At 45.5% G+C, this 16193-nt stretch overlaps 1 protein-coding gene and 1 long non-coding RNA gene across 2 annotated transcripts in view; one reads left to right on the forward strand and one right to left on the reverse strand.

The window, feature by feature from the left end:
• Positions 1-4606: 4606 nt before the first annotated feature.
• On the reverse strand, positions 4607-5268 carry LOC135396277 (uncharacterized). The gene is made up of 2 exons (XR_010423368.1): positions 4978-5268; positions 4607-4922 (listed from the first exon to the last, which is right to left on the reverse strand). It is a non-coding gene; the product is annotated as an uncharacterized LOC135396277 (long non-coding RNA).
• Positions 5269-7689: 2421 nt separating this feature from the next.
• LOC135395141 (ATP-dependent RNA helicase DDX54-like) overlaps positions 7690-16193 on the forward strand; it is a 30618-nt gene continuing 22114 nt past the window's right edge. The window contains exons 1-8 of the mRNA XM_064626387.1: positions 7690-7888; positions 13271-13310; positions 13365-13435; positions 13492-13674; positions 13730-13917; positions 14311-14494; positions 14544-14675; positions 14744-14954. Of these exons, the coding sequence (XP_064482457.1) occupies positions 7868-7888; positions 13271-13310; positions 13365-13435; positions 13492-13674; positions 13730-13917; positions 14311-14494; positions 14544-14675; positions 14744-14954 (1030 nt within the window). The 5' untranslated portion in view covers positions 7690-7867. The remainder of the gene's footprint in view (positions 7889-13270; positions 13311-13364; positions 13436-13491; positions 13675-13729; positions 13918-14310; positions 14495-14543; positions 14676-14743; positions 14955-16193) is intronic.

A 16193-nucleotide genomic window follows, 5' to 3' on the forward strand; every position in this document is an offset into this window, starting at 1 on the left:
TGTTGTTAGGACTGTAGATTACTTTTAGAAAGCCAGCCAGCAGCCATGTGCATACATGTGACTGTTACTGTGTTGCTTGGTTTCCCACTGATTGCTTGTAAGTTTCTTTCAAGGAATAGTTGCTGCCCGGACCAATGGACAAGACAAGGTGGAAATAAGGGTCTCACCTCCACCACAGAGACAGCCGGGAGCTTCACCCACAGCACAACGGAATACCTACACCAAAGCGAACTACTGGCGGAGCTGCGCCACTGGTGTCATTGGTGTATTTGTTGTTAGGACTGTAGATTACTTTTAGAAAGCCAGCCAGCCAGCCAGCCAGCCATGTGCATACATGTGACTGTTACTGTGTTGCTTGGTTTCCCACTGATTGCTTGTAAGTTTCTTTCAAGGAATAGTTGCTGCCCCGGACCAATGGACAAGACAAGGTGGAAATAAGGGTCTCACCTCCACCACAGAGACAGCCGGGAGCTTCACCCACAGCACAACGGAATACCTACACCAAAGCGAACTACTGGCGGAGCTGCGCCACTGGTGTCATTGGTGTATTTGTTGTTAGGACTGTAGATTACTTTTAGAAAGCCAGCCAGCCAGCCAGCCAGCCATGTGCATACATGTGACTGTTACTGTGTTGCTTGGTTTCCCACTGATTGCTTGTAAGTTTCTTTCAAGGAATAGTTGCTGCCCCGGACCAATGGACAAGACAAGGTGGAAATAAGGGTCTCACCTCCACCACAGAGACAGCCGGGAGCTTCACCCACAGCACAACGGAATACCTACACCAAAGCGAACTACTGGCGGAGCTGCGCCACTGGTGTCATTGGTGTATTTGTTGTTAGGACTGTAGATTACTTTTAGAAAGCCAGCCAGCCAGCCAGCCAGCCATGTGCATACATGTGACTGTTACTGTGTTGCTTGGTTTCCCACTGATTGCTTGTAAGTTTCTTTCAAGGAATAGTTGCTGCCCCGGACCAATGGACAAGACAAGGTGGAAATAAGGGTCTCACCTCCACCACAGAGACAGCCGGGAGCTTCACCCACAGCACAACGGAATACCTACACCAAAGCGAACTACTGGCGGAGCTGCGCCACTGGTGTCATTGGTGTATTTGTTGTTAGGACTGTAGATTACTTTTAGAAAGCCAGCCAGCCAGCCAGCCAGCCATGTGCATACATGTGACTGTTACTGTGTTGCTTGGTTTCCCACTGATTGCTTGTAAGTTTCTTTCAAGGAATAGTTGCTGCCCCGGACCAATGGACAAGACAAGGTGGAAATAAGGGTCTCACCTCCACCACAGAGACAGCCGGGAGCTTCACCCACAGCACAACGGAATACCTACACCAAAGCGAACTACTGGCGGAGCTGCGCCACTGGTGTCATTGCTGTATTTGTTGTTAGGACTGTAGATTACTTTTAGAAAGCCAGCCAGCCAGCCAGCCAGCCATGTGCATACATGTGACTGTTACTGTGTTGCTTGGTTTCCCACTGATTGCTTGTAAGTTTCTTTCAAGGAATAGTTGCTGCCCCGGACCAATGGACAAGACAAGGTGGAAATAAGGGTCTCACCTCCACCACAGAGACAGCCGGGAGCTTCACCCACAGCACAACGGAATACCTACACCAAAGCGAACTACTGGCGGAGCTGCGCCACTGGTGTCATTGCTGTATTTGTTGTTAGGACTGTAGATTACTTTTAGAAAGCCAGCCAGCCAGCCAGCCAGCCATGTGCATACATGTGACTGTTACTGTGTTGCTTGGTTTCCCACTGATTGCTTGTAAGTTTCTTTCAAGGAATAGTTGCTGCCCCGGACCAATGGACAAGACAAGGTGGAAATAAGGGTCTCACCTCCACCACAGAGACAGCCGGGAGCTTCACCCACAGCACAACGGAATACCTACACCAAAGCGAACTACTGGCGGAGCTGCGCCACTGGTGTCATTGCTGTATTTGTTGTTAGGACTGTAGATTACTTTTAGAAAGCCAGCCAGCCAGCCATGTGCATACATGTGACTGTTACTGCGTTGCTTGGTTTCCCACTGACTGCTTGTAAGTTTCTTTCAAGGAATAGTTGCTGCCCCGGACCAATGGACAAGACAAGGTGGAAATAAGGGTCTCACCTCCACCACAGAGACAGCCGGGAGCTTCACCCACAGCACAACGGAATACCTACACCAAAGCGAACTACTGGCGGAGCTGCGCCACTGGTGTCATTGCTGTATTTGTTGTTAGGACTGTAGATTACTTTTAGAAAGCCAGCCAGCCAGCCAGCCAGCCATGTGCATACATGTGACTGTTACTGTGTTGCTTGGTTTCCCACTGATTGCTTGTAAGTTTCTTTCAAGGAATAGTTGCTGCCCCGGACCAATGGACAAGACAAGGTGGAAATAAGGGTCTCACCTCCACCACAGAGACAGCCGGGAGCTTCACCCACAGCACAACGGAATACCTACACCAAAGCGAACTACTGGCGGAGCTGCGCCACTGGTGTCATTGCTGTATTTGTTGTTAGGACTGTAGATTACTTTTAGAAAGCCAGCCAGCCAGCCAGCCAGCCATGTGCATACATGTGACTGTTACTGTGTTGCTTGGTTTCCCACTGATTGCTTGTAAGTTTCTTTCAAGGAATAGTTGCTGCCCCGGACCAATGGACAAGACAAGGTGGAAATAAGGGTCTCACCTCCACCACAGAGACAGCCGGGAGCTTCACCCACAGCACAACGGAATACCTACACCAAAGCGAACTACTGGCGGAGCTGCGCCACTGGTGTCATTGCTGTATTTGTTGTTAGGACTGTAGATTACTTTTAGAAAGCCAGCCAGCCAGCCAGCCAGCCATGTGCATACATGTGACTGTTACTGTGTTGCTTGGTTTCCCACTGATTGCTTGTAAGTTTCTTTCAAGGAATAGTTGCTGCCCCGGACCAATGGACAAGACAAGGTGGAAATAAGGGTCTCACCTCCACCACAGAGACAGCCGGGAGCTTCACCCACAGCACAACGGAATACCTACACCAAAGCGAACTACTGGCGGAGCTGCGCCACTGGTGTCATTGCTGTATTTGTTGTTAGGACTGTAGATTACTTTTAGAAAGCCAGCCAGCCAGCCATGTGCATACATGTGACTGTTACTGCGTTGCTTGGTTTCCCACTGACTGCTTGTAAGTTTCTTTCAAGGAATAGTTGCTGCCCCGGACCAATGGACAAGACAAGGTGGAAATAAGGGTCTCACCTCCACCACAGAGACAGCCGGGAGCTTCACCCACAGCACAACGGAATACCTACACCAAAGCGAACTACTGGCGGAGCTGCGCCACTGGTGTCATTGGTGTATTTGTTGTTAGGACTGTAGATTACTTTTAGAAAGCCAGCCAGCCAGCCATGTGCATACATGTGACTGTTACTGTGTTGCTTGGTTTCCCACTGATTGCTTGTAAGTTTCTTTCAAGGAATAGTTGCTGCCCCGGACCAATGGACAAGACAAGGTGGAAATAAGGGTCTCACCTCCACCACAGAGACAGCCGGGAGCTTCACCCACAGCACAACGGAATACCTACACCAAAGCGAACTACTGGCGGAGCTGCGCCACTGGTGTCATTGCTGTATTTGTTGTTAGGACTGTAGATTACTTTTAGAAAGCCAGCCAGCCAGCCAGCCAGCCATGTGCATACATGTGACTGTTACTGTGTTGCTTGGTTTCCCACTGATTGCTTGTAAGTTTCTTTCAAGGAATAGTTGCTGCCCCGGACCAATGGACAAGACAAGGTGGAAATAAGGGTCTCACCTCCACCACAGAGACAGCCGGGAGCTTCACCCACAGCACAACGGAATACCTACACCAAAGCGAACTACTGGCGGAGCTGCGCCACTGGTGTCATTGCTGTATTTGTTGTTAGGACTGTAGATTACTTTTAGAAAGCCAGCCAGCCATGTGCATACATGTGACCCCAGGCGAAAATCTGGGCTGGTCCCATAATGGTTCCAGTTGAATCTGGACTGGTTCCAGTTGGATGTTTGATGGTCCCGGAATGGTTCCAGTTGAATGTGGATGGTCCCAGCTGGATTCCCAAGTGGGGTGGCTGGTTCCACTTTGGTGACATCAGTGGTACCACTCTGGTCTCAGATGGTTCCAGAAGTTCCAGCTGGAGCCTCACAGGTACCATTTTGTTCCCAGAATGGTCGCCGAGACTCCAAGTTGGGCAGCTTCCCCCTTTAAGATTTCATCGTGTCCACACTTGCCATGTTTTGTTTGATCTATTACTCTGATCTATTTTAGCACAGGCATGGTCTCTTTTTATTGCTGTTTATCCAGGTGCGCGCGTCTGCGAATGCTGTAACTCCAATTCGTGCACATTCTCCCCAGGCAAAAATCTGGAGTGGGACCACTTCGAAGTGGTTTATTGGACAGGTCCCACTTTGAGTGTGGGACCACTTAGTGACTGGGACCAGTTGAAAGTGGAACCAGCTTCACAATGGTCCCACTTGAAGTGGAACCAGTGGAATTGATCCAGTGGTCCCCTCTGCTAAGTGGTCCGGGATCCGGCCACTTAGCAGCTGGGACCACTGAATGCATGACCGAAAATAATGAGTAGAAATGCACATATAGCTCAAGTAATTACCGTTTATTCTGCTAAAAGCATACACTGAGCAGAAAGAAATAATCAATACATCTCTACATTTACATCCCACGCAGTATAAGTCTGATCACTCACTGTGTCTAGACAAAGCATATGCCTGACTGTGCGATGCACTCACGGACCACAGGGAGCTTTCGTTCGTTGGCCACCTCACATCTTGTATTTTCTTAGAGAAGATGACACGACACTCCTGTTTTCTATGCAGGTCGCGACATACACCCCATTCCTCTTCACCGTACGTTCGGAATCTTCTTATCCTGTTTCTCTTCAAGTTCCTCCGAAGTTTCTAAAATGAAACATCTAATTAATAGTAATCAAAACATCACGGTCATCACTCATACCTGCAAACATTCGCGACGTGCAGTCCGATTGGCGTTTCACAGTGCGGTCTTGCCTCTACGCCGTTTACGTCTTCTTGGCGTCAAAACGCTTCCGGGAAATCGACAATGTGTTGCACAGGAACCATTGTCATCGCATTGTCTTACAAAGCGCACTGAAACACACGGAAATACTGCACAGGAGATACACCATCACCATCCTTGCGACGGTTACTGAAGAGAAAACCAAGTTGCTGCGACGCGTCGAAGTTCTAACCGTTCTAACTTCCAACTGCCACACCTGCCACTCTCGCTTCTCGCCACTCTCGCTTCTCGCCCTCTCGCTCCGTCGCTCGCTCTCTCCTCTCCCTCTCGCCGTTTGAAGTTTGAATTGCCGTGGCGTCTTCACATTGCATCAGCCTCTGCAATTACATTTTCTTTTTTTGTTGTCGTCTTTCTTCTAGTATTTAGCTTAATTTTTGTTGTTGTTGAGATGTATTTTTTTACATTACCCTGGTACTTGACCCTGGTAAGCTGACGATACAGCTCAGACACAAAGGCGTTATTCAAGTCGTGCTACACGCCGTTACGTAGGATTCTTTGTCACAAATCAAACCAAGGCACAAAACAATACCAATACATGAAAAATTGTGACAATCTTGGTCGCATTATGACGTAATACCGAACTTGTGCGCAAAGGTAATTCAAAGAAATGAATGTGCACTTGCTTCCGTAGAGAGCACCGTGTACCATGCTAGCAATGCATGCAGAAAAGCTCTCGAGTGTTCGCACATATATTGATGACAACACTACCAGTGTAGTGTAACACGTTCTCTCAAGCATATTATGCACTCAAAATGTATTTGCCTCCGGGTAAAATGCAAGTGTGCTCGATTGAACGTCGGAAGAGCGATTAAGCAACCTGCATCCAGTGCTCGTTTTGGGCAAAAAGCACTTCATAATGGTCAACTAAATATACAGAATGGACGCCTATTTATTCCTTGATGAAGAGTGACTCACCTGTATAAATTTAGGCCCTGTATCCTTGCCAGTACGGTTGGTACGACCGTAATTGCAAGAAGTTGACATGATCGCTGCGGCGACTGTTGTGGGTACAGTAAGATGGCGGCCGGTTTCTTCACGCTCGCGCTCCCTATCCGCGATCCAGCCTTTTACAATCGAGATCAGTGGGCGAGACTGAACCACTGAACCTGAACGAGGGTCCAGCACGAAAGTGCGGACATGCCGATAGATCTAAATGTTTCTTCGTCCCTTCTGATGTGCAGCCGTATTTGTTATCCCAGGATGATCAAATTCTGGTGCTTTCAAAATTGCCCGTTCAGACGTTGTGGCGCTGTTGTCGCGTGGTGCGGTTTGATGATTCCGCATTCCCTGTCTCCGTTTCGTTAAAATGATTAATTGCTCGTGTGCGTCCTAATGTGTTTGTTCCGGCACTTCTGTCTTTTGGCAATTTTGACGGTGGATGCATGGAGGAAGGAAACACAGGAGCGGCCGTTTCGAACAGCTCAGAGCCGTATATTAAAAGGGAGTCTGGCCATTAATGGGTCATGCCTATACCTGAAGCTCCACCCACTTTTTCAGCTTTCCGACCAATGAAGTCTTGAAATATGGGGCGCTATCAATCAGCCTATCCTCACTATTTGTCCCTGTATCCAACATGGGCAGCGCCATTTGGGTGGCAAGTGGATTGGATGGGATTGAAATCGATATATCTTGCAATCTGCAAAAGCAGTGGAATTTTGGTGCAAATTGAAGTGTGAATAATCTTTCATCGTGAATAAATTGGTTAGTTTGTTATGTTAAGTCGGTGTTATTGTTTCCATCTTGCAAATTTCATGAACGCCACCTAGGGAGCGTAAGGTACGTCGGGAACTGTCGTCTGCTTCCGCCGTTGCACGGCTGCCGGCAGAACCACCTGCTGGGACACATTCTGTCGTCGGTATGATTTTAAAACACATCTATATGAATAGTTGGAATATAAAAGGCAATACTATTTATATCCATGAAATCCAGCAATTAAATATAAGATTGTACAGCACAGTGCCGTTTTTGTTATGATTTCATTGTGATCGCCGCGACCGTCGTGTTCACTAGGCCTAACGCCGGCGACAAAACGTATTATTTTCGCTTAGATGTCGATGGATGAGCGTAAGTTGAAACTGATTTCTGAGAAAGGTATATGTGGATTTACATTTCCAGCGTAAAATCAGCGTAGTCTGTGAACATTTTTTGTCACGAAATCCCCGCTTCACCGCGTTTGTTTTTGTCGCCATTTTGGGTGGCAGTAAGGTGTCATGGCGACCCCCTTGGTAAAAAGCGAACCAATCAGAGGAGCGAAACTGTGATTGACAGGTCGAGCCTCTTTTTGTGACTCCTCCCAATGGCCAGACTCCCTTTTAATATACGGCTCTGGGAAACGTGAGTTGAGAGCGCCACCTGGTCCCATTTTTAGAAACTAAAGCTCTAGGAGCGACTTTGAAGTTGGCTGATTTTGGCGGAATACCACATACTACGAGGAAATGCTATTGTTAACCATGATAGTAAGTGCTGGAATTACTGAAGTATAATCTAGTAGGTCGTGACTAAAACTCACTATTGTCTCCTCAGTCTCCCCACAGATGGCGCAGTTAACGCTAGCGTCCCTTGCGGTCCCCTGTGTTCCTGTGTTGCCGTCTGCTAGCCACTGCTAGCTGTGGCCTGTGGCTCGCAGTGGCTCGTTGCGTCGTATTTGGTCATTGTTGCCAGACGATACGAGCACCACTGCATCCATCCATCCATCCGCTTTGCTATTCCCGTTTTGATGTCGTGATTTTGATATATCGATCGAATGCTTAGTATGCTGCAGTTTTAGTAGCGGTTAGAGGTTGCGAGTGGCACATCAGCAAAACGAAAAATGCCGCCTGCGGGGTCAAAGGTAACCAGGCTTCCCTAACGCTACACGTGTTGCCTCAATCAATGCCAAACAATGCCTCAAACATGTCCAATGCTGCGGCAATGGGACATGCATGATTGAGGCAACACGGAATGCTTCTTGGGTTCTCCTGTCCTTAGAAGCATAAGTGGCATAAGTACTTATTCTGCTTGCCTCGTCCGGATGTCTCGACAAACCACGCATTTGAAAAACTTTTTAGCAAGACTAGATTCTTAGTGTCCAGTTTGTCTTCATAGATAAACGTTTCCCCTAGCTTCCTTAGCTTGAAAGCTGGACCATCCCACATCACCCTGAATATAGCCACATTTGGCGAGGACCTATGGGTGCTGCTCTTTTGGCTACATTCGCTTCGTGTCAAGGAGTGTTGAAGTCGATGGCGTCACACAGAACAGTGGGTTTGCACAAAGATTGTACGAGGAACCTAACCGTAATGAAACTGCTTCAGTGGAGCTTTACAACTGCTTTAAGCACGTGCTGCAGTCAACTTGGTGACCTTTCAGCTCGTGCCAAACACACTGTGAAAGCTTAGGGTTTTGGCACAGTTCCCTTAGAAGTCTGCCCAGGATGCACATTCCCCCACAGCGTTAGTGATGACATTATACACCACTGTGAGGCAGACAACGGCGAGCTCTTTCAGAAGCACCACCACCATCCTTATGTTAGGTTCCTAGCAAACGGGCCCTGGTACTGCCACAGGTTTCCATAGCTTGCGTAGAACGTGGAAGCGGTTGAAAGCGGACGTATTTTGGTTACAGTTTCCATTTTCGTTACTACTATATTTTCGTTTCTGTTATCCGCTTCTGATACCGGCCTTTCAATTTCGTTTCTGTTACTGTTTCCGGTAATGGAACGGCTGTTACAGAGCTGCGGGAGGACGGCCCGTCCGGCTCTATCAGCTCCCTGTTTTGCCTAAGTTCTGCTTCGGTGTCACGCGTACACACTACACAAGTAGTTTTGCGTTGTTGGGTTGTGCACGTCATGCAAGATAAAAAATATATATATGTAGGAACATGTCTTTAGTCACTTGGAGTCCAGCAACTCAACGTTGGCGTAACTTTAATCCAATGTCGCATTCATAAGCGGACACTCTCAATAGTAAATAATACTGCCATGGCTGCAGTGGAAAGAAAAAAAGTGCAAAATAAGTAACTCAAAATCGTAGGCTGGCATCCTCGTGCTATGGCGGAGTATAGTCACGTGTTGATGTCATGGAGTTATGGGGACTGGGGCGAGGTAAGTGAGGGATGAACCCTTGAGATCCAATTTGCACTTTCTTTCCATGCTCTCGTGTAGTATTTAGAGCATTACAGGGAATGGAGTCGTCAAAATACAAAAACAAAAATTGAAAAGTCACTCAAATGTCATCGCACAACAGGAATAGCCATTACCCGAATCCAATACCGGACGATAAATTCATTTCTGTTTCTGGTAATGGAGGACCGTGATATGTGTTTCCATTACCGTTACCGTGTTTACATAACATACCGTAACATACCGTTTCTGTTTCCATTACCGTTACCCTTCCCTGGTTGAAAGACTAAGCATTGCCAAGAGGAATGTGGCTTCGAACATTGGCTCACATCCACAAGTTCTACAATGCACTGGAAGGTGACCTGATGGGGGTGTTTCATTTTACCCAAGCAACATGTTCTCTTCTGTCCTATATAAACACTACCACATGAGCGTGGAATACTGTAGACTTCTCCCTGTCTACACTTGACCCAGGGGGTCTTACGTTTGATTTGGCAAGGCTCTTTTTTTTTTTTACTTCCCTTGTTTATCATGGGGCATAGGCCAATAAGCTCCTTGGGCACTGGGGCCGCATGCCTCTCACCTACCTTCTTCAAATTATGTGTCAACTTGTGCACATAGGGCAACGAAATTGGTCTGCCTTTTGGTCGTTCTTTCCGGTTCTCATTTTTACTTTTCATAGTTTTTAAAATGCTTTGCACAACTTCGAGGTAACTTGTTACTGTAACTAAGTTCCTTTTTTTGGTAACTTAACTCGGTACTATCAGGGAGGAACTCGTTTCTTTTTCAGGTAACTTTGCCAAAGTAACTTAGACTAAGTTCCAAGTTACTTTTAATTCGCTTTCCACTCACGTCCACATATCTTCTTGCTTTCCCTCTGGTTCCTTCATGGCAGTTTTTGCCATAAAATGTGATATTCAATCAATGACAGTATTCTATTCAGGAAGTAAGAACCGCTGCCACTGAAGTGAAGCTGAACCATTGTGTGCCCACATGGAGTAACATGCAAAGTGTTCAAATTGTTGGACAATAACGCAAACGATCTAAGTGTGTTGCACTTCTCTGCAGACAACTCAAGGTCTAACTCAACTGCTCACATGCACTGCACGTGTGTACTGATATTTTGTGTCGGAAGGAATTTGGAAGTAACCCGTTCTTTTTTTAAGTAACTCCGTAACTGCGAGTTACATTTCGGGCTGAAGAACTTTGTTATTAACTTAGTTATATTTTTCACACGATAACTTAACTCGTAATGAGTTCTTTTTGACGGATAACTTCTCGATATATGTATGCTCAGGGTATCCGCCTTTCATTATCTTGTACACCTTTGTACACCTTTAAAGCTCCATTCGACAGCGTGTGCACAAGAAAAGGTTCATGTGATCATCGCTTTCTTTACGATTTTTGAGTGAGCCGATTGCTGAGGGAGAACTCCTTTTGTGATCTGGGGTTGTACGTCCAACATAGATGTTCATCTCCTTTTGCTCTAACCTCAAATCCAAAAACTGTAGAACACCACTAAGAGCTTGACAATAAAAGCGCTAAAAAACACAGACCACACAACATAGAGCACTCACTTTCAACAATTTAATGGACTGTCAAACACATCTTTATCACTACAGCAGGAACTCTCTTTCCATAATGTAAAAGCCGGATGAATAGCCGCAGAAGCAACACTGACACAGTTTCCCACACCAAAGCCTCTCTCAGAAGTTGCCTTCACGTCTCCTTCAATTTAATGACCTGTGATTAACCCCACACTCTGAATCGGACTTTGAAAATGGGTTGAGACGATGAAGACGAAAACGATTTCTGAAGAGAAGGCGTACATCACAAGTTTGGGCGATAGATTTAAGATTATGAGACACTTTGTGAAATTACGGTCCACATCACATTTGTTATCGTGCAACACAAATTTTAAACGCTGTAGAAACAGGCTGAGAAGGTTTCGTTCTAAATTACGGTTGCTGCAGGTTGTTGATGCAGGCTACATCCGTAATTTAATTGAATGTAAACTTCTCTATTTTTGGAGCAGCCAAAATTTATGTCGCGTGATAATAAGTATGTCATGGTCCCGTATTTTCACAAAGTGTCTCATAATCTTATTGGGGAATCGCTTCTTCAGAAATCTATGAGTGATTTTCGTTCGCACAAGACACGTGAATGCTCTAAACTATCATCGTAAGGTTGGTACTGGCGTGTTCTCTTAGCTTTTCGCTAGTCAATGATGTATTTTAGAGGACAAGGTAGAGCCCTTGATTTTTAATAAATTAAAGTTTGGTGAGTCTCGAACATGTGCTGCCATTTCGATAGAGTGTCACGCACTAAAATATTTGCAAATTCGGGCCCAATACAAATCAATGGATAGTCCTGGAATTCTACAACATGTGTCATTGACAAGGGCAAAGCAAGGAGAACACACCAGTACTTCTGTTTTGACGATATTTTACGTCGTCTCTGAGCGCTGTGCGAACAAACGTTCTCTGTTGTCTTGCATGAAGTGATTCCCCCTTAAATCTATCTCTCAAACTTGAGATGTTTTAAAATGTTACGATGTCATTGAATTTTGTTCCTAAGAATAGTTAATGTTAATAGTTAAATAAGAATGTAGTTTATTGTATCCCCTTGGCCTGTGGGTTTGTCTGTATCGACCAAACGTCGCAGTGTCTAAATCAGAGGTTGGGTCAGCATGGAGAAAATCCTGATTCAAATCTTTCTAGCCACCTCAGTCATAGCGTGGGAACCATATACATGAAGGTGACTTCTGAGAGAGGCTTTGGTGCGGGAAACTATCATCCCCCGATGACTTCTTGTAACCTTTGGAATCGCTTGACCTTCTGCCAAATATGTTACCTTCCTCTCTTTCCTATGCTGTTTCACTATATGTACATGGTGTTCTTGTGATGCTGGTTTGAATCGTGTGTTTGTGCCGTCCTTCTGTGTGCCCAGACTCAGGCTTTTACATTATAGAGTTCATCCACCAGATGGCCTGCATATACGCCGTCAAAACTCCATCTCCGATAGTATGATACTCTCTGTACTAACACCACTTTTACCAATCGGCAGGGCTTCCCAAATCTCCCTTTTATGAAGCCCTGCTGATTGGTGAAGGTGGTGACGTGGTACAGAGAGTATCATACTATCTGAAGAGGAAAGTGCTGCAGTGATAAAGATGTATTTGACGGTCCATTAAATTGTTGAAAGTGAGTGCTCTATGTTGTGTCGTCTGTGTTAATCTTTTTAGCGCTTTTATCGTCAAGGAATTATATTAACAGGCCCAAATGGATGTTTTAGTGACCTCTAAGAGGCCTCTTTCACAAGTAAAAGTGAGCCTTTTTGCACAAGACTGAAACACATCTAATATCCTCTGCACCTCCTCTTCTATAGACCGGCATAAAAAAGTAGAAAATCATCCACATCGTGGAATATTTTATACTGGAATGAGTTAGCTATAGTTGCTTGGATTCCTGCATCACATTGATCTTTTGCACAACACCAGAGAAACACTAGAGCCTATAGGGCAAGGGCCTCAAATTCATATAGAGTCACGGGCCTACATGAAACTACTCGGCCAAAAATTCCCAATTGAATGGTTCCAGCACCATTTTGGGTCTTTCACAGCTGGAAGCTTTCAGTACACTTTTGTCATAAATGGAATACACAAAGTAAGGACCGAGAGGATGGTGCTCAAGCCATTTTGTGGTGACATGGGAGCTTTTGTGGTCGCAGGATGACTGTGAAGCACCGCATAAAGATTGCACAATAGGCAGCACAGAACGGATATTTGTAATATAGCTATGTAGAGATATGACAGGTGGTTTACCCTATTGTAAGAAATGTTGTGCACTTGAAAGCTCTAGAGGAAAATTCTGTCATGAACAACAAAGTAAAATATTCTAAATCCTCACCATATGAGCAGAATCTTTCCTGTTTGGTGCCCCCCTCTTGCACCCCCCCTTGGGCAAACTGGCAATTGGGTACGGGAAAATGCATTTAGCGAGTCTTGCTTCATGACATCAGTGCTCACCAGAAACAGGCACTAGGAGCTGCTGATAAAGAGAGCAGCAAAAGTGTTGTCTGGCATTGTTAATATGAGCCTCTAAATTCTTATAGATGGATAAACAAAAGAAGCGTGGAGGATTTCAGGCAATGGGTAAGTGATTCACTGTGTGGAATGAGCACTTTGAAGAGGACAACCCCTGTGCAGGGCTCAGCCAACCAGTGATGAAGGGAGTACTGAAGAGAGGATACTTAGTACCAACCCCAATTCAACGTAAGGTAGGATATGTGGTGCTCACCTATAAGGCTTATCATAATAGTGTATCATTGGACAGACAATTCCACTCATCTTGGAAGGTCGTGACGTGGTTGCTATGGCACGTACGGGAAGCGGCAAGACGGCTGCTTTCTTGGTGCCCCTCCTGGAGAAGCTCAAGTCCCACGTACCACAGACAAGGGCACTAATCCTTTCCCCAACGCGAGAACTTGCTCTGCAGACGAACCGCTTTACAAAAGAGGTGATTTCTAGTTATTTCTATGTTCCAATTAATTATTGGGCAATTAATAATCCAGCTAGGCAAGTTGACGGACTTGAAAAGTGTTGTCATCCTGGGAGGGGACAACATGGAAGATCAGTTTGCAGCCATCCATGAGAAGCCAGATATTGTGATAGCCACACCTGGTCGCTTACTGCACTTGCTCCTTGAAATGGACCTCAAGCTCACTTCTGTAGAGTATGTCGTTTTTGACGAAGCTGACAGGTTAGTTCTTTGGGCTTCAATATGTTTCCAAGTTTTGTTTTTTTGCTGGCTGTACAGTTATATGCGAGCTCTATGAATGTCAGTCCCAATTATCCTAGGTTTTTGGCATTTTTACAAGATCTGTCCAGAGAGAAAATGGTGGTTAACTGCTGCTTAAATGATTTCCTATCTCTACATGCCAGAGTGGCATCCAATAAAATCTCCACTTGAAATGATTTAACAGTAGGTCAACTGCAGTAAAACACTGAGGAGAAAGGGAAAATTGTGGTAGTATAACTGACCGGAAGACCCAGGTTCGTTTCCCTGAGGAATTGATTTCTGGGCATTGGAGGCTTGCGTATTTGTGTTATCCATATTTGTGGCCTGCCTCGGCTAATTCCCCTTGGGTTACAGGTTGTTTGAGATGGGATTTCGTGAGCAGCTGCAAGAGATTTTGCACCGTTTGCCGGAACACCGTCAGACGGTACTCTTCTCCGCCACGCTTCCCAAGATGCTAGTGGATTTTGCTCAGGCTGGTCTCAGTGAGCCTGTCCTGGTGCGTCTTGATGTGGAGTCCAAGCTCAGTGAGCACCTGAAGGTAAGATGTCTGTAAGACTAAGAGCAGTTGAAACAAGTAATTTATGCAGACAGTTTACCTCAACTGTCGAACTGGAGACAAAACTGCATTGCTTGTCCATCTCCTGAAACATGTCGTGAGGCCAGATGAGCTGACGGTTGTCTTTGTAGCTACCAAACACCATGTGGAGTATCTGCGGGAAGTGAGTATCTGCAAGCATGGGGTATAGTCTTATATACTACTACTACTATAGTCTAGCTTTTCAAATAGGTACTGGAGAAAGTAGGAATAGGATGTGCCTACGTCTATAGCAGCCTGGACCAGGCAGCGAGAAAGATCAATGTTGCAAAGTTCCGTGCCCGTAAGATTCCTGTCCTCCTGGTGACGGATGTGGCAGCTCGTGGCATTGATATTCCACTGCTGGACAATGTCATCAACTATCACTTTCCCCCCAAGGCAAAACTCTTCGTCCACCGCGTAGGTATGTGCCGGACATTTGTTCTAAGAAGTACTTTTGCGGCTTGGTAAAAATGTCAGCATCTAGAATAGGAAATGCCCATAAATATTGCATATTTGCAGGCGACCTAACCACACTTTTGTGCCTTCTGTTAATCCAGTTTGAACAACAAGAACAAAAAAAAAGGTTTTCTAATCACAACAGTTGCACAAGATGTTTCACCTAAGGCTGGAATCGCGCTGGTTATACACGTGCTCCAAACATGTATGACAACATGTCTTCAAACGTGTATGGCGTATGTATAATACTCTGTCACACTGGGTGTACAATTCATGTTTGACAACATCGTTTGGTCTAAACACTTGTATGATTATACATTGTCTCAAACATGTGTTCTTCAAACATCGGTCACACTGGTTATACAACTTAACTGGAGGAACAGTGGGTGTGGCTTAAACCCTGATGTATGGCACACGACAGTGTCACAGTATCCAACCAAGGAGTTTATATACTTTCCATACGCCGCTATCGCTATTCAAAATGTACGACGAAGACTGAGCTGCACCTGCTGATTTTCGATTGTCTCCTGTTCCATGTGCGTGTGTTTTTAACACACGTGCAACCCAATGTCACTGACACTGACTCATGCAAAATAACTCACGTGCGTCACAATGTCGTTGGCACTGACTCGTGTGAACGAAAACTGTTGTGGCGATTAGCCCGCTTGTCGAACTTGTCCATCACCATTTTTCGGCAGAGCCCAAATATGTTGTCATGTGTTTGACAACATGTTGTCAGACATAGTCAGAGCGCTTGCTTGTATGATGACACGATCACACTGGTTATACAGACGTGTTTTAAAGCATATTTTGCTAGTGTATAAGCAGTGTGACCAGCACTGTATGATCATAGATGTTTAGGGAATGGTTGTTATACATGTTTGTCATACACGTATGACGGGATGTTTGTGTATAATGTATAACTAAGGCCCCTGGTTTTCTGCTGCGGAAAATTCAAAATTCTGCGGCACTGACTCGTAAATTCCGCGATTTTCCACGGCAAGGAGTCAATGGCTGCTTGAAGCGGGAAACACAATTTTCTTGGATGATGTGGGTACAAAAAGTATTTATAAACTTCAGCATTACATACCTTGTGATCTCCTCTGATAGTGAATGCTGTTGGCAGCTACAATAATTTTATACCTGCTGAAAGATATTTCAGCATCTGCAAAGGTTATAGGAATTGACAAGTAGTTGATCGAAA

Source organism: Ornithodoros turicata, chromosome 5 (genome assembly GCF_037126465.1).
Source record: "Ornithodoros turicata isolate Travis chromosome 5, ASM3712646v1, whole genome shotgun sequence".
Lineage (NCBI taxonomy): Eukaryota > Metazoa > Arthropoda > Arachnida > Ixodida > Argasidae > Ornithodoros > Ornithodoros turicata.